The 18,870-nt window shown below is 44.0% G+C and overlaps 1 protein-coding gene across 1 annotated transcript in view; it reads left to right on the top strand.

Annotated features, from left to right (window-relative positions):
* PITPNA (phosphatidylinositol transfer protein alpha) overlaps window positions 1–18,870 on the top strand; it is a 64,814-nt gene that overhangs the window by 35,261 nt on the left and 10,683 nt on the right. The window contains exons 3-9 of the mRNA XM_056558679.1: window positions 117–262; window positions 2,089–2,180; window positions 4,199–4,206; window positions 5,129–5,203; window positions 6,254–6,337; window positions 7,230–7,307; window positions 15,554–15,664. Of these exons, the coding sequence (XP_056414654.1) occupies window positions 117–262; window positions 2,089–2,180; window positions 4,199–4,206; window positions 5,129–5,203; window positions 6,254–6,337; window positions 7,230–7,307; window positions 15,554–15,664 (594 nt within the window). The remainder of the gene's footprint in view (window positions 1–116; window positions 263–2,088; window positions 2,181–4,198; window positions 4,207–5,128; window positions 5,204–6,253; window positions 6,338–7,229; window positions 7,308–15,553; window positions 15,665–18,870) is intronic.

The following is an 18,870-nucleotide window of genomic DNA, read 5'->3' as shown; positions in this document are numbered from 1 at the left end:
ATATATTGTCACTGTGTAGATGATCCACTGTCACCGATTACGTAAAGTTGTTCTGGTCATATTTGTATTAGTAACCCTATGTATGCTGAACTAACCGGTTTTGTCATCTCTTGCAGTACCAAGTGGGACAGCTCTACTCAGTAGCAGAAGCCAGTAAGAATGAAACAGGAGGAGGTGAAGGTGTGGAGGTTCTTGTAAATGAGCCTTACGAGAAGGATGGAGAGAAGGGGCAGTACACACACAAGATTTACCATTTACAAAGGTAAATTTATGTTTTTTAATATATATATATATATATATATATATATATATATATATATATACATATATATATAATATAATATAATTATTTTTTTTTTTTTCTAATTCTAAGTAACACCTTCATTTTGATGATCAGAAACGTTGCTCTGGTTGTATGTGGTCTTGCAATAAGTGTATACCACTCATTATAGCTGCGTTCATCAGTAATGAAGGGGCCCAGTGCATGCAGCCACACGCTTCTGCCCCTTCATTCTAGTGATCATCTCGGCATCTTGACCTTCATCTATGCAAACTTTTGGGGTGTCACTATGACGTGTCAGAAGTTTGTTGTAATAATAGGTGCTTTAAAGGCAAATCCTCAAATCAGTGCAGTTCCCCAACTATTTTGGTAGTTTATTCCTATATTGCCCATAAAAGGCTTGTTTCAGTCTGACTAGTGACTGTTTAGGCCACTTCCCGCACATATATGTTTGTTTAGCAGAACGCAAAACCACAGCACACCTTTTAGAGTTCTGCTAAATAAACGTATACATGGGAGAGGCCCACATACATTTTATAGCAGACTGTATTCTTTAAACAAAACGTGTCCACTTCAGTTCAGGATACTGACATGTACCTGACAGACTCGAGTAACCTAGTGTGAACCCAGCCTAATACCCTCTTTCACAAACACACAGGGGGAGATTTATTAATACCTGTCCAGGGGAAAAGTTACTGAGTTGCCCATAGCATTCAGTCAGATTGCTACTTTCGTTTTGCAGAGGCCTTTTCAAAAATGAAAGAAGCGATCTGATTGGTTGCTATGGGCAACTCGGCAACTTTTCCTCTGGACAGGTTTTAACTCTTCCCCATACTGTATTAAGACATATGGATATGGGGGAAATTTATCAAAACCTATCTAAAGGAAAAGTTGCTGAGTTGCCCCTAGCAACCAATCAGATAGCATTTTTTCAGAAATGAAAGAAGCATGGTTGCTATGGGCAAATTTTCCCTTGGACAGGTTTTTATAAATCTCCCCATGATTTGTCCTGTGTGATACATATATGTGCAGTTGCTTTGTTCAGTAATATTGTTGCAGTTGTTTGTTGTAAATTTAGGCCATTGGATGCTTTCTTTAATTGATTTGTTCTTATTTTATCTTTTTGTTGTATATAATACTAATCCTGTATCATTGAGCACTTACATGTAAAATAAACTTTCTAGGCAAAATTGGCTGGGGTGCCTGGTGTTGGCACTAGAGATGAGCGAAGTTACAGTGATTCGATTTGTCACGAACCTCGCGACTCGGCGTTTGCTGACTTTATCCTGCATAAATGAGTTCACCTAGGACTGTATCCACCTTTTCCAGACCACCGGAGCACCTGAAAACTGAACCAATATATGCAGGATAAAGTCAGCAACTGCCGAGCCGCGAGGTTCGTGACTAATCGAATGACTGTAACTTCGCTCATCTCTTGTTGGCACCTACTGTTTGGCTGTTCATGGCCGGTTCTGAGGAAAGACCAATCATTTTTGATGGAGAACCTCCTAAGGTTTGGTTCACTTTAGCATTTAGCTTTGTTGGGCTCTTCCAGCACAGGTTGTCAAAAATAACAAATAATGCAGCATACTGCACTGTTTTGCCTGATAAAATTACCAGTAAATTCAGTGGGGTCCCTTCGTGTCCAGTGTTAAATTCTTACTTCCAGTGATGCAGGTGTGGACCCAGCCTAAGGTCCTGTAACAGATTTTAGGAGCTCTTGTTTGTTTATGTTCTATAACCATGCATTTAGACTTTGTTGCAGTCTGTGTCTACATAACTGTTTATACTGTGTGTCTTTTCTACAGTAAAGTACCAACATTTGTAAGGATGCTGGCGCCTGAAGGGGCACTAAATATGCACGAGAAGGCCTGGAATGCTTACCCTTACTGCAGGACCGGTAAGTATGGAGACTGCCGGCTTGTCTCTTGAGTATACAGTATAGGCGCACAGTTTGTTACAAGCTGTATATCTGTTTTACTGTGCAGGCTCACTGCTCTAGTTGTGACATTGTTACCTTATCTGCATGTGCTTCTCACTTGCTCTGGTCTCCTACATGAATAATGCAGGCCATTCTGACAAGCATCTTGTTACCTACAGTAGGTTGGGGGGAAGTGCAACTTGGAAAGTAGATTTAGATCGGAGGACCATGACCTTACAGTTTAATTTCTTAAAACCATATATTTTTATTAATATTTACATCATGTTAAATCATGTTTTGTTTTGTTTTTGGGGGGGTCGGTTGGGGTTGTTCTAATTGTTAATCACAACCATTAAGATTATAGATAGTATTCTGTGAATGCAGTGAGGTTCTCTGCTCAGTCCTACATTCTGCTGGTGATGCCCTCAGGACGATAAGAATTAGATTTCCCTGCCTTAGCCTTGTTCTATTACCAGACTTTCTCTGTTCTGATTCCTGTAACAGATATAATTAAGGAATAGCTACATATGTGATTGGCTAATGTAATGCTCATTTTGCCTCCCAGGGATTTTTTATTTTATTTTAAGTGAAAGGTGCATCCATCCCTGACCCTCACATGCCCAAATAGACATTGCCACAAATACACTGTAGTCTTGTATGCATCACACTTGGATGCCTTAAATAGTACTGTATTTGTCTTTATTTTGCTAGAACCCACAGGGTGCTCTCTGTGCTATATACGTTCTTTGTCAAGTCATATATCCACATCACCTATTAACGATAAACAGAAAAAAGTTAATAAATCACAGGCTGATGAGCTGCCAAGTATCTGCTGGACATTCCTAAAGCTGTCCAGTGTCCTGACTCTTTGTCCATTTCCATCTTCAAGCCACTGTGTGTACCTGCCCTTCCCTTCTGTTTAACTGAGATAAGACGCATGTGTCTCTCACGGTGTTATAATATCCTCAGAAGCAGTGCCGCTTAGAGGAACATATGCGCATTATGTCAGGGAAGCCTTTGGCCAAAGCAAGCAAAGGCACTCTGCACCCTGAGTAAAGTAAGTGAGGAATCAGTGCTTATTTTGTGCGGAAAAAAGTCCCGTTGACTAATGGAGCGGATTCCGCCCCAAGAATGACCATGTTTGTTCTTTTGACAGAATCTGGATCCACTCTGTGCCATGAGCAGCAGTATCCTATTGTAGCAGATTCTGCCTAGACTTTTCCTCTTGAAATTTCTCAGTGGAATTTACTCAGTGTGCATGGGCCCTATGGCTTCTACATTTGGTTCCATTCAGTTCTGGAGGACTGTAGTATGGACTTTTGCATTACCTTTACTCAATCCTGTCCACTCTGCTTTTGCTACTATTAAACAAGAACATTCATTGTCATAAAACTGATCCAATGATTTTTTTGCAGCTTTATCCAGTCAAAAAAAAACAGGGATTATCCAGTCAAAAAAACACAGGATAGGGCATGAGCATCTGATCGCCAGAGATACCCGGGTACTGTAATCTGGTATCTCTGGCGCTCTTATATACATGCTGCCTGCCACTCCATGCTGCTGGGAGAACTGCCCCCACCACCCCGATTCCCCCCCCCCCCCCCCGAACCACCAGAGTGTGGTGCCCCAGTTCTCCCAGCAGCATGGAGTGGCAGGCAGCATGTATAAATTCCCAGCATGCCTGGGAGTTGTAGTTTTGCTATGGCTTCAGGCACTCGGGCTGGGAAACACTGCAGCCCAACACTCAATGCACAGGGAAGGCCGGGGTCCCAGCAGTTGGACCACGAACCCAAACAGCTCCCCCATGTGCAACCAGCTGCTTATGTTTTTTTTTTTGTTCTTTGGTATTTTGGCTGGATAACTCCTTTAAATATTTGATAACATTAGTGTTAGTGTTTTGAAGCGTTATGTATTTTATAAGAAAAAAATCTTTGCTGTATGGAAATGATATATACTAACCTCCACTCTTCTTTTTCTTTCCATCCATCATTGAGCAGTAATTACAGTAAGTATATACATTTTTTTTTTAATTATTATTATTATTATTTTAGAAAACTATATTACCATATTGCAAAATATAGTGCAAAAAACTATTGCTTAGTTGTAGACAATGTAATTTTGTGTATCATTTGTTAAAAAAAAATAGGAAGATGTAGATCCTACTGGTTACTCTTCCTCAGAGTTTTCCTTGTCGTATAGGGATGTCAGCAGATTACATATGGTGTCTGTAGGCAGGGATTTCCATAATTCCCCAAGCAGAAAAGGGAATAATACTTAGCAGATCACCCGAGCGGCATTGAGCTGTTCCGATCCACATGTGTCAGGCACAAGTCTAAAATACTGTACATGGGCTTTGATGTTTTGTAGATTCCACCGCTGTCTCGGCCAGCACTGTGAACTTTTACTTTCTTCTCTACTACACAATGCCATCAGTTGTTTATGCCGTTAATCCAGAACATTTCTTTGTTACATATTGGTGCTTTTCCCTATTTTTCAGACAGAGAAATCTTTCCCCAGGGGCCTTTTTGCTGTTGGCTCATGGGGAATGTATTTGTATTAATAGCTTTACAGCTCATTGTAATTATCCTCATGAATTGCTGTCTACACTATTAACAATCACTTACTCAAGGCCTGCTCTTAACTTCAGGACTGTAAACCATACCAGAGATTATAATGGTATAAAGAAGAGTAAATAACAATTATTCACTGAAATGAGAAGTATTAAATATGCATTCCTCTTGCCTCCAAAGTGGTTCTAATAACAACTAGGCCCCACTGCTTGTCAGAATGCTTCCATTAAATGTTCCCAAGCAGAATTGAATTTATTTTACCAGTAAATCTTAAATAGCTAATAATCTTGGCACGCTCTGGATTATTATGCTATTTTGAGAGAGGATGGCTACTCAGGACTTGTGCTTGCCTTGCAGAATGAATACATGAAGGAGGACTTTTTGATCAAGATTGAGACATGGCACAAGCCAGATCTGGGTACACAAGACAATGTAAGTGACAAACACAGAGCCTTTTCATTATCGTCCCTACAGCCATGGGAATCGTTCCAGTCATTATGCACTGGGTGCACTTTTTGGTCCCTCGGAACATCTGAGACACAACACATTTAATAGATTATAAATTAAAATATAAATATATACAGTGACCCCTCGACCTACGATGGCCCCGACATACGATCATTTCAACATACGATGGCCTCTCAGAGGCCATCGCATGTTGAAGGCAGCATCAACATACAATGCTTTTGTATGTCGGGGCCATCGCATAAACTGCTATCTGGCAGTGCAGACTGCTTCAGCTGCCACCGGATAGCAGTTTACAGTGCCCCGTGTGGTCCGCTGACGATCACTCGCCTGTCCTCGGGGCTCCGGCGCATCCTCCTTGGGATCCCCTGCATCAGCGCTCTCCATCGACATCATCACGTCACTGCGCACGCCGTCCCGTCATTCAATAGGAGCAGCGTGCGCAGCGACGTGAGAGCGGCGATGGAGTGCGAGGATGCCGGGGAAGCAGAGGCCTTGCCGGAGCGTCGGGGACACCCCGGGGACGCGGCGACAGCGATGGAAAGCGACATCCCGGGCAGCGGTGACGGTCCGGAGCGGCGGGGACAGGTGAGTACAACTTCCTATACCAGTGGTCTATAACCTGCGGACCTCCAGATGTTGCAAAACTACAACACCCAGCATTCCTGGACAGCCAACGGCTGTCCGGGCATGCTGGGTGTTTTAGTTTTGCAACATCTGGAGATCCGCAGGTTGTAGACCACTGTCCTATACTTTACATTGCACGGATCCCTCAACATGCGATGGTTTCAACAAACGATGGTCGGTTCGGAACGGATTACCATCGTATGTTGAGGGACCACTGTATATATGAAAAACGTATTTTACTTATTTTACAACCTATGCAAATGGATTTAATGAACGGATTTAAGAACGGGCAAGAAATAATGGAGACAGACTGCCATGTGAATGAGCCCTAATAGGAAGTATTCAGAAGTCCCTATCTGCTTTATTTATGACTTGTTATCTATCTTGCAGGTGCATAAACTAGAACCAGATGTGTGGAAGAATGTGGAAGTTGTGCAAATTGATATAGCAGATAGAAATCAGGTTCTCTCTAAGGTTGGTACAAGAGCTCCAGTATCACTAGGAATGACCCAGCCTATCATATGTTATGTGATAAATCCCTATATAGTGCTCGTATACCCCAGATCAGTAGTTCCCTTTTTTACTTTGCAGAAAAGGGCCTTCTTTTGGTCTTCATATTTTATATTAATAAGCCATAAGTTCAGCTAATGGCCGTGCCAGAAGTCTTTCTTCAGCAGAACACCTTCTGCCAGTGACGCTGTTATAGGCCACAGAGAGGACCTATGTCTTAGGCTGGGTTCACACCACGTTTTCTTAAATTCGGTTCCCGTATACGGTTTGGAGGAGGGGGGCGGGGCTTAATCGCGGCGCCCGCACTCAGCCGTATTCGGGAACCGTATTTAATGCAAGTCTATGAGCCGACCGAAGTGAACCGCAGCCTCCGGTCGGCTTCGTTTTCGGCCGTATGCGGTTTCCCGACCGCAGGCAAAAACGCGGTCGACCACGTTTTTGCCTGCGGTCGGGAAACCGCATACGGCCGAAAACGAAGCCGACCGGAGGCTGCGGTTCACTCCTGTCTGCTCATAGACTTGCATTAAATACAGTTCCCGAATACGGCTGAGTGCGGGCGCCGCGATTAAGCCCCGCCCCCCTCCTCCAAACCGTATTCGGGAACCGTATTTAAGAAAACGTGGTGTGAATCCAGCCTTGCCACGCCTTATGGTTATAAATCATCTATAGTTTGTTCAGTAATGTGTATGGTTGCACCAAGTGCACTCTAAATGGCAGTGATGCTGCAGTGTCATCGCATTGTATCTGGTATGACACAGAGTGTTTCATAAATAAGGAATGACAGTATATCAGTGTGCTTTTACTTATATATATGGGTTTATTTATTTAGTTTTTAATTTAGATATGTTTTGTTTAGGATTATAAACCAGAGGAGGATCCAGCTAAATTTAAGTCTTTGAAGACTGGACGTGGACCCCTAACTCCTGACTGGAAGGTAGGTGATTGCATGGCTACAATGTGATTATAATGGGTTAATTATGCATGGCAATATTATGCACGATTTGTCACCATAGGAGAGCAGCAGCGATTTACAGTGAATCATATAAATTAGATACCATTGTAATAAGGGAGCCTGTCAGGGTTTATGCTGCCTGTGGTTCAGGCAGAACGAATCTGAAAGGTTCCCTTTAACATTAGGCAAAAATAATCAATGCAGCTGTAATGTTTTTTACAATTGGAATAGTTCTGGCAAATATCTGTGTAGTTATGTGGCTTAAAGAAATACATTATGACGTTCATCTCTTAGTGCCAACAAAAAAATGTCCCTCCTATATGTAGGCTCAAGAAGGTATAGCATTTGTGAATAAAATAGGGGTGCACAAAGAAACAAACACGGTAACAATAACACCTAGAGGTGTGCCAGGCACACAAACATGTAGACCCCAAAATAATAAGACTAAAATACAGTTAAAAATATATTTTATTATATTTGATATAAATTGTGCATACAAATTGTAATATAAAAACAGAATAATATATGTAGATATGCTAAGACCAATAAAAACAGAAGGGGATACTGGGGTAAAGAGTCCTGTGTAGATAAATATTAAATATGGCACATAGGCCTAATCTGCTCCAATGAAAAAACAGTTAATAAAAATACAAATTCATGTAGAAGTGAAAATGTAAACATGCGTGAAAAATATATATAGCAGCAGATAGAAAAAGGGCCAGTGTCAGTAACGCAGGACTCACCCCAGCACCACACCACAACTCCAACGCGTTTTGCCAGGAGCAGCTTTATCCAGTTCCTCTCTTAGTGGCCAAATCAAGTATAAAGACTTAATAGATTAATTGGAATATCTTGCCAGTAACAGTGTAGATTGTGACATATAAGTACAATGGGGGACATTTGCCATATTTATTATGTTTTAAATAAAAAAGTGTTGATCAGGTGTAGTCACTAGTTTTAGCCTGGGGTAGCATGCTCCACTCCCCGGCTAGTTGCAATCTCTCTCCAGTTGTAGGAGATTTTTGTCCTGAAACTAGACGGAGAAAGCGGTCAGCCAGGCAGTAAATCACATCAACGTGCTATTTCCCAGGTTATATCTAGTGGACTGTAGGGGATCATAGACAGTATTGACAAATGTGCCCCAGTGTGTTAAATTATGGTCAACCAGGGGGCGTGGCCTGAATGCCGGAGTGAGCGGACGCGTCCCGTAGGAGCTCCAGCTACCCCTGCCTAATAACCCCTTATATACTCACACTGCATGTCTGGTCTTCATTGGGCTGGTAGATACAGGTGGTGGGAATCTCCGGTGAGGCCTCTGGTACGGTCTTGGCGGCTGTGCAAGGTGCGGGGAGTGTTCGGCTTCTGCGACCTGTGGAGTCCTGGTCCCGGTTGGAGTAGTGCTGTAAAGCTCAGATGCAGCGGCGACGGTCTGGTGGCAAGGTCCTGCTTGTCCAGGCTGTGGTGGTGAGTGAGGTGGTGCGGGCCCTCCTGGCCTTGCTGGATTCGGGGTCTTCGGCCAACTGCTGGGACTTGTGGTGCCATGCCTTGCTTATTTACTGAGGATTGCAGTATAGACCCCTGGGGGAGACCAGTGTTCCTGGGACTATTGTACTAGTGCCTTTCTACCTGCTCTGTGTACCCTGCTAGCCATGGGTGGCCCCCCGTGGTACTCATAGAAAAAATAACTCTAAACTGAATGCTGAAGCCTTTCGACCGACCTCTGATGAGGATGCTTCCTCTGATGATGGGTTCTCCCGTACCTCTGGCCCTTCTCACCGGGATCCTGGTGCGCAGACTCCGCTTGCTGCTAAAGTATCCGTGCAGGCAGTGAAAGCGCTGAGTCAATTCTCCAGACCACCGTACAGGCATAGGGGTGACCCCCCTGAGCCGACTCATTATTTCAGGGTTCTCGGACTTCTCCGCAGCAATTGTCACCTGAAAGACCTGTTTATGATGCTGCTGCTCTGGACCAGCAGTTCTCTGATCTTTTGACTGCCTTTACATCCTGTCAGTCAATAATGGTGACTAAAGTAGATGAACTGCAGCAGGAATTTGTTATTCTGCACCGTGAGACCCAGAAGATACGTGAGCTCCCTGAGGAGGTGGAGCGCAGGGTCTCTGCGGTGGAAGATACTCTCCATCCTTTGCCGGACAGTGTGGATTCACAGCAGTGCCAGATGGCAGGAGTTCTGGGCCGCATGGATATGGAGAATCACCTTTGGCGCAACAATATCTGCCTGGTGGGCCTTCCTGAAAAGGTGGAATGATCCTGTGCTATTCCTGGAAACGAGGTTGAAGGAGATTCTTCCGGTGGACACCTTCTCTCCCTATTTCTCCGTTGAACAGGCTCATAGAGTCCTGGCTGGACCTCCTTCTTCTGGGGTTCCCCCACGTCCTTTTCTGCCAAGCTCCTACACTTTAAGGACAAAGATGCTGTTTTACCAGCTGTATGACTTGAGAGGTCATTTGCGAAGGGAGCAGACTGTCCTTCTAGCCTGACTTTTCTGTGGAGCTAAGCAAGCAGCAGGTGCAGTTTACTGAGGTCTGGCCGAAGCTGCGTGCCAAGGGCTATCGCTATTCAATGCTTTATCCTGCTCGCCTCAGAGTGGTGGATGGGACATCTACTAAGTTCTTCACCTCCCCGACCGAGGCTCTTCATTGGGTGTATGCGGCCTCTTCTGTCAGACCCCCAGACTGAACTGTCATGGACTGTCCTGTTCTTGATTACTATCCCCTATTAGTTTGGTGAGGGAGTTAGCTTCTTTAGGGTTTCCATAGGTTCCAGCTCACCTTAAGGTATCCCTGGGTAGTTTTCTTAATTACCGGCCATTTTAGTTTGTGGTGGAGAAGCGGGAGGGTTCTGGTAAAAGTAGTGTTTTCAGTTTACTCTGCGTTCTGCTGACGCCCCGCAGTAGTTGTATTTTGGGTATAGATCTGCACAGTGTTAGGGTGTAGTTGTTTTACTATCTCCCGCTTAGTGTTAGACAGGTAATTCATGGGATTGTTCTGTTTATGCTTTGTTGCATTTGTTTATGCGTTTGTGTTTGTGCCCAGTCTCTCTGTTTGTGTGTGGTCCCAGTGCTTCTTCCTTCCTCAGCCTGGTCCGCCTTTGCTTCCTACTGTTGTTGTATATGGCTGTGTGTAGTGATGGGGACCCTAAAGGTTTTTAGCTGGAATGTTCGGGGGCTTAACTCCTAGTTCAAGAGGGCCTTATGTCTAGACTTTGTGAAACGCCAGTCGCCTCACATTATTTGCTTGCAGGAGACTCCTATCACGGGCCAGAAGGTACTTGCCCTGAAGAGGGCATGGATAGCGAAGGGATATCATGCCTCTTATTCTAATTATGCCAGAGGTGTCTCTGTTTTAATTACTAAGTCCCTGCCACTGTTTTTTTCCCAAGTAGCCTGTGACCACTTTGGGAGGTTTGTGATATTACGCTTTTCTATGGGCTCTTTTTCATTTTTTCTTGTCTCCGTTTATATACCTCCTCCTTTTCAGATCTGTGTTGGAGTCGCTTACTAACAAACTATTGTCTTTTCCCTCTGACCCTGTCTTATTTGTAGGAGATTTCAATGTAGTTCCTGATCCTCCTGCTCGACTGCACCACTGCTGCTGACCCTGGCTCCTCATCTTTTAATACCTGGCACACGGCGTTGGGTCTGACCGACCTCTGGAAATGGAAGTACCCAAATGCATCTGCCTTCTACTCTGCTGCCTGTAGGTCCTTCTCTCGCATTGATCTTGTTCTGGCTTCCGAGGATCTCCTCCAGGTGGTAGGAGAGGTTTCCTACACCACTAGCTGGATCTCGGACCACTCTGCTATATTGGTAGTTCTCAATCTGGGTCCTAGTTCCCCTTCCCGTATCTGGCGCATGCACCCTGGCTGGCTACAGGCTGAGGCGGTGGTGGAGGCTTTAGGGGTTGCCCATACTGAGTACTGGGAGCATAATGCTACTTATCCTGATCCTTTAGTTCAATGGGATGCATACAAGGCCAAGATCAGGGGTGCTTTTAAAGCGGGGGTAGCAGTTCGGAGGAAGAACAGGTCGACCATGGAGAATAAGTTGTTGCAGGAAGTTGGTGTTTTAGAGGAGGCATATATTAGGCATCCTTCTCCTGATCATGAGAGCGCGTGGGCCAAAGCTCAGAGGTCACTTTTGGTTGTCCAGAAGGATAGGGTCCAATTGAGGTTAGCGGATAGGGAAGCGGCCCTTTTTACGTTTGGCGATAAGAATGGGAAGCTATTAGCTTACCTGGCGAAGGCTAGTCGCCCTGCTGCCTTTATCCCTTGTATTAGGGGAGGGGATTGTTCCGTGGTGTCTGACCCTCAGTTGATTAATTCTGTCTTTATGGATTTTTACTCCTCCTTGAATTCTGCTCCTTCTAGGACCTATCAAGGGGAAATTCAGTTTTTTTTCTACAAGACATTCCCAAGCTTAGTCACGCTCAGGCGGATGCGTTAGATGCCCCTTTCACAGTTGAGGAGGTGGAGCAGGCTATTCTGGATCTTCCTCATGAGAAGACCCCTGGTTTAGATGGGCTCATAAGTGATTGGCATGGGATGAATGGGGAGCGACTGGCCTGTATACTCCTTAAATTGTTTAACTCGGTAGCTGTTGCAGATTCTCTTCCGGACTCTGAGGGAAGCATTGATTGTAGTGCTCCCCAAGCCTGGAAAGGACCCGTTGCTGCCTGATTCTCATAGACCTATATCCCTTTTGAATGTTGATATTAAGATCTTGGCTAGAGTGCTGGCTACTCGCCTATACAGGGTCATTGGCTTTATCATTCATCCTAACCAAACCGGGTTTATACCAGGTAGGGCTACTGATGTTAATGTGAAACGCCTGCAGCTTAACATCGCAGCGGTGTGGGAGGGCTTTCCTACTAGGGTGGTGGTTAGTCTGGATATTTATAAGGCCTTTGATTCAGTGCTGTGGCCCTATCTGTTGGAGTTCCTGGGTGCATTTGGGTTTGGTCCCTGATTCTGTGCTGTTATATGACAGCCCCAGGGCTCGTATTCGCACCAACTTGGATGTTTCTGCTCCCTTCCTCCTGGGTCGCGGGACGAGGCAGGGATGCCCGCTATCTCCCTTCCTTTTTGCGCTGGCGATTGAGCCTTTGACAGCTGCCATCCGTAAAGATCCTGCTATCTGTGGTATTCCCAGGGGGTCTATTGTGGAGAAGATTTCCCTTTATGCAGAAGACTCACTGGTGTATTTAGCGGATACAGGGGGTTCCCTAGTGTCTCTTATTGACCTATTCGTACGGTTTAGTTCCATTTCAGGCTTGCGGGTCAACTGGGCTAAGTCCTCTCTCATGGCGCTCATGCCTGGATTCCCCCTTCCCTCCTCTCTTCCAGTGGGGGTGCAAGTGGTCCCCGTTTTACATATCTGGGGGTGGAGGTTACTGCATCCCTGGTGGAATATATGTCCCTGAATTTGGAACTACTCTTGTGCTCCACTGTGGAGCGGTTGAATGCCTGGTCCTCTCTCCCTCTCTCTCTAGCCAGAAAGATCAGTATTTTTTTAAAATAATTTACCTTCCTAAATTACTTTTACCTTTTTCATTTGGCTCCCATAGTTCCCCCTAGGAAATATTTTAGTAAATGGTGTGGTGCTCTGGGATCCTTCTACTGGCAGGAAAAATCTCCCAGACTCTGTCGGGCTCTTCTCCAGGCTCCTAAACAACATGGTGGCCTAGCTGCTCCTGATGTATATAACTATTTTGTTGCCTCTCAACTGGTCAATGCAGCGCGGTGGATCGACCTGGATCTGTCAAACTCGGCAACTGCCTTGGCTGGAGTGCTTATGGTTTCCTATGAAGCTCTCACTAAGTCGCTCTACAGGTATCACTCTCACTCACTCCTCCTTACCTATTCCCCTACAAACTATATCTAAAGTATGGTCCGTGGTGTCGAGCAAATTCCCACAGCCTCTGGTATCTCCTAGGGCACCCTTGTAGAGGAATGTACATTTACCTCACCTGCATGGGTTACAGGAGGACAGTTTCTGGGGTTCTCATGGAGTCAAGTTTGTGATCCACTTGTTCCGGGGAGGATCAGGTCTGCTTATCCTTTTCGGACATGAAGGAACGTTATCGCATCCCTGGAAATGCCTTTTATAGGTATCTTCAGCTGAGGCATGCGGTTCAGACGCAATTTGGCTCTGACGTTTACTCCTGTGTTTTCTGATGTGGAACCTTCTCCTGGGTACCACTGACCTTTCTAAACCCCTTACTCAGTCCTATGCTCTCCTCCAGACATTGGCGCCTAGCCCATTCTCAGAAGCCTTTCATAAATGGGTGGCTGATATCCCTGATTTGTCTGAGTGCCAGTGGAAAGAGGTTGAGGGTTCGTATTATTCCACCGGACTAAGTAGTAGAGAGATGTTGATTAAGTCAAGGTATGTTTTGAGATTGTATTATACCCCTGCTAAGCTGAAAAGTATCATTGTTTCCCCATCTGACTTATGTTTTTGCTGTTCTTCAGAAGTCTGTACCTTTTTGCATGCGGTTAGGGAGTGTCCTGTCATAGCCTCATTTTGGAGGGAGGTGATGATGTTTATGGCAGATAATCTGGACTTCCCTTTCCTACTTACCACTGTGGTATGCCTGCTGGGAGTTATTAATGAGGTGATCTCTGGATCGCATAGACATATGCTGATCCACTTCTTGCTATTCTGTGCCCGTAAAGTGGTAGTAATGACTTGGAAGGAGTCTTCCCCTCCCCTTCTGTCTCGTTGGCTGAATATGGTTAACAAATATGTCCCGTTGTACCAGGCATTGTATATGAGACGTAAGTGCCCGAAGAAATTTGACAAGGTGTGGACCCTGTGGCTTTTACTTGATGTGTCGACTGACCTTCCGACTTGATTGTCCCTGTAGGTTTTCTATAGCAGGCTACTGTACTTTAAGGGAGGTTCAGGGTTACCGAGATGTGTGATTGTGTGAGTTAGTGTTTGTCTATTGGTGTGGGGCTTTTCTCCGGATGGGTCTCGGGCGTGCCCTTCCTTCCTGTTAGTGATTGTCTTTGAATATCTTACATCCCTGTCATTGTGATGGAGTCAGCCTATGGACCTACGGAGGCGATTGTTGTATGTTTCACCTTATTGGTGATGTTTGTTAATTAAACTGCAAAATTCAATAAATAAATACTTTTAAAAAAAGATTATGGTCAACCAAGGGAAAGGAAACATTTGCTATGTATTTTTGGACACTCACTTAGGCCCCTTGCACACTGCACAATTTCCGCTTTAGCAGCCTCCCATTGTCTTCTGTGACGGAAATTCAAATTGCAGAAAGATTGAATGTGTTCATTCTTTTGGTTGAATATCGTGCATAATTGCGTTGTCATGCGGTCATAGCACAACAGCAGTCATTATGGCCTTCTGTACACTGCCTATCCGAAATTTCTCCAGGTGGATTTACCATAGTGTGCAAAGGGCCTCATTCTGCTTATGCACTTTCTATAGCTTTTGGCTGAACACTCATTTAGCCAACAACGATTATTTAATCTAAATTCTGTATGCCCAAACGTTTGTTTTTGTTTCCCCCCAATAACACTCCACCAACCTCACATCTGCTGAACATTTCTAACACATTAGATGGTTGGCTGGCCACCTTGAACCTAGAATTTTTTTCATAATTCTCGCATGTGGACATTTCTTGAACAAATAGCATTTGACTTGAGCAGATCTTTGATATGACTGGAATAGCCATGTATTCTGTGACCATTGTTAGTGTTCTGGTTATTATCCGCAGCATGTTTTTCTGTTCTCAAGCAGCAACATGAATACTGGTGCCTAGCAAAAAATATGACACTGCTCAACGTTTTATCCTCATCCTAGGCCTTTTCTCAAGCTTGTGTCAAAACCTTGGGTATGTTTATGTGAATAAATGAACCCCTTAATCAGTTGGAGGGCCTTTATCTCTCTCGTGAAGGGGTCTTCACATGTTCAGGATTTTAGTTGCAATTATTGAATAGAAATCCAGGAACAGATCATAAATCGAGGACACATATGAAGGAAAAACTGAGCCTTCATCTCTTGTCACATCCATTCCTGGCTTTTTATTCAATAGTTTAAATTAAAATCATAAATGTGTGAACACCGCCTTTATATGGTCTGATAGTTATACTAAATAGCATATAAATTATAGTTCTTATACTAACCACCACCACTGTTTTATACATTTGTAAGGTTGTCTTATATAATCTTTGTTTTTCATAGAAAACACTGGCACAACGAAAAGATGTGCCCCATATGTGTGCATACAAGCTAGTGACTGTCAAGTTCAAATGGTGGGGCTTGCAGAACAAAGTAGAAAGCTTCATCCAAAAGGTGAGTACATTTTGTCATGCTGTTGTGTTTTTTCTTTTTTTTTCTTTTTTGTATGAACTGAATCATTTTTACAGCTAATGCAATGCTGCAGCTCCTACACTCTTAAGATTGGAGGGGGAGGTCTGGCAGGTGTTGCTAGTCGGACCCATGCCGATCCAAAACTGATGGCATATCCTGGCAGCATATTTTGAACTAATAGGCCTGCCCTGTAAGATGCAGAGCTAAAACGCATTCAACACTAGAGATGAGCGAACTTACAGTAAATTCGATTCGCCACGAACTTCTCGGCTCGGCAGTTGATGACTTATCCTGTATATTAGTTCAGCTTTCAGGTGCTCCCGTGGACTGAAAAAGGTGGATACAGTCCTAGGAGACTCTTTCCTAGACTGTATATACCTTTTCCAGCCCACCAGAGCACCTGAAAGCTGAACTCATTTATGCAGGATAAGTCATCAACTGCCGAGCCAAGAAGTTCGTGACAAATCGAATTTACTGTAAGTTCACTTATCTCTATTCAACACCATAGAAAAAGGAAGACAAATTCTTCCCAAAAGCGCTTGAATGTAAGTTGTAAGATTATGACAACATCTGAATGTTCTGCATTAAATATTGATCCTAATATATTAGTCAGGACAGGGGAGGAATAGGAATCTATAATAAAATGACTTGACTATTAAACAGATTCCTTTTGTGTTTAGAATTGGTTCCCCATTCAGAGCCTTTACAAACGACTTCACACACATGTACAGCAAGCATCATGGCCATATGAGTTCTCTTACTCAACTACATGTTCAAGGGGACCAGTTTGTATATTTGTGACTGTACATGTTGACATATGATCACCTTTCAGTAGCAAAAGTATCTGTGGCTGGGTAAAGGAAAGAAAAACATGAGATGTATTAAAACCAATGCAAGTAAAAAGTTTGATGTTTTTTTAAATGGGCACTGTCAGATACAAAAACTTTAGATATGTTGGAAAGCATGCAAAACTGATAGGTTTTGCAATTGCTTTCATAAAAAATACTGAAAAAGCCAGTCAAACAACTGCCCCCCTGCCTGCTTGGACACAAACTAGTCCTGCTGTGTCCATGCATCATCACCTATGTCATGGACACACTTCCTTGATTGACAGCTGGTAGCGCAGGGCTCACAGCTAGAGGAAAAATCCTCCCACTGTCAGCTTGTGTCCCGCTACTGTCAGTGAGGACAAGCTGGGAGTTGTAGTTTTTCTAATGCTAGGGGAGATGTGAGCAGACAGCATACTGAGGGAGGGGGCGGAGACCTGCACAGTGAGTACACGCCCCCTCTTTGAGAGGAATTCAGACTAGTGAGCTAAATTAAAAGTGTAATAAAAAAAAAAAATAAAGGTGCTAGACACATAAAAATTAGATGTACATGGTCAGGATTAGGTACTGATATATTGTTGGATCTGATGGGTACGCTTTAAGGTTGGATGAAAAGTAAACGGAATCAAGTGGTCGCTCTTGGCCACCTGACCGCTTTCTAGTTTCAGAAATGTCTCCCATCTCACTAAGCATTAGTCTTCAAAAAGGAATTGAAAATGTGTTAGAGTTTAAATATGAGTGGGTAATAATAGTAATAGAAATTGAAGGAAGCCTCAAAATATCAGTTTTTACAAACTTTTGTCATGTATAGTGAAATATTTGATCGATTTGAGTCTCCTAGACTTTTCCTGAAGCGGTACACTGCACACTTCGCTTTCCGAGGAGAGCGGAGTAGAAACAAAGGGACACCATACCCAATATTACCAGTTTCATTCCCACACTGCGCTCTTGGGGTCCTCATTCATTATTTGCTGACTCCTATACCTCCCTCGACTGAAAGGGTGACCACTGTGTGGGTAGACCCTTCAGGAGATACGGTGAATTTGTAGAATCAATAAAATATGTATGAATTACATATCATTATAGAAATATATGTATTCATAATTTCTCTATACATCATGTGTCTGCAGTTCAATAACTTATTTTTAGGCATGAATGAAAAATTATTTGCAATTCTTTTTTCCTTGTTCGTACATTGTCTGCCCTACCTAATGTCTGTGTGTATCCTTTATCATTGTATTAGGTATATGTATAAATAGTAATTCCCTAATAAACAATAAAATAACATGTACTGCAAAAGAGATGCAAACATATGCTTGTTTACCTATAATGGAGCAAATAAATTTGAACTGTTCATGTGCATGTTTATGTCCATTTGCTACTGACTTAATAATAATCAGATACATTAAGACAGGGCCTACTGAGAGTTGTAGTTCCACAACAGCTTGAGAGCCACAGAATGATAAACAGTGCTTTAACATATATTTTTTTCATTCTGAAATGTATAGCCTCCACCATTTTACTGTACCAACAAAAAAAAGTATACAGCCATGAACCTGTCCTAACAGAGCAACTTTTGTCTTGTCCAGCCCATGGAGGGGGTAGAGAAAGTCCTGATATAGGACAAAACATGGCAGGAGCATGCCCTGGATGTCGCCCTCCATCGCTGTCGCCGCGTCCCCGGGGTGTCCCCGTTGCTCCGGAACGTCTCTGCTGCCGGGTATCCTCGCTCTACGTCGCCGCCATCACGTCGCTACGCACGCCGCTCCTATTTGATGACGGGACGGCGAGCGCAACGACGTGATGACGACTAAGGAGAGCGCCGGCCATGCAGGGGATCCCGGCACAGAGCAGACACCGAGGAGGCATGTAAGGTCCCTCCCGGTGTCCTGTAAGCTGTTCAGGACGCCGCGATTTCACCGCGGCGGTCCTGAACAGCCTGATTGAGCAGCCGGGTTAGTGTCACTTTCGCTTCAGACGCGGCGATCAGCTTTGATCGCCGCGTCTGAAGGGTTAATACAGGGCATCACCGCGATCGGCGATGTCCTGTATTAGCCGCGTGTCCCGGCCGTTGATGGCCGCAGGGACTCCCGCGATAGGACAGGTTTTAATGTGTATTTGCCGCATAAGACGCACCAACTTCTCCCCCCACAGTTTTGGGGAAGAAAAAGTGCGTCTTATACGGCGCAAAATACGGTAGGTACTTTTTTGTTGGTACTTTTTTATTTTATGTAGTATTTCATAACCTGCAATGAACGGGGCTAATAATCTTGGTCATCAGTCTGTGAAGAGAACTCACAAACACATTGGCGGTTATTTACTAATGTGTTTCCGATGAGTTTTTTTTGTCAGGTTTTGCGG

Source organism: Hyla sarda, chromosome 2 (genome assembly GCF_029499605.1).
Source record: "Hyla sarda isolate aHylSar1 chromosome 2, aHylSar1.hap1, whole genome shotgun sequence".
Taxonomy (NCBI): Eukaryota; Metazoa; Chordata; class Amphibia; order Anura; family Hylidae; genus Hyla; species Hyla sarda.
Note: the sequence above shows the minus strand (reverse complement) of the source record. Positions and strands in the feature narration are given on the sequence as shown.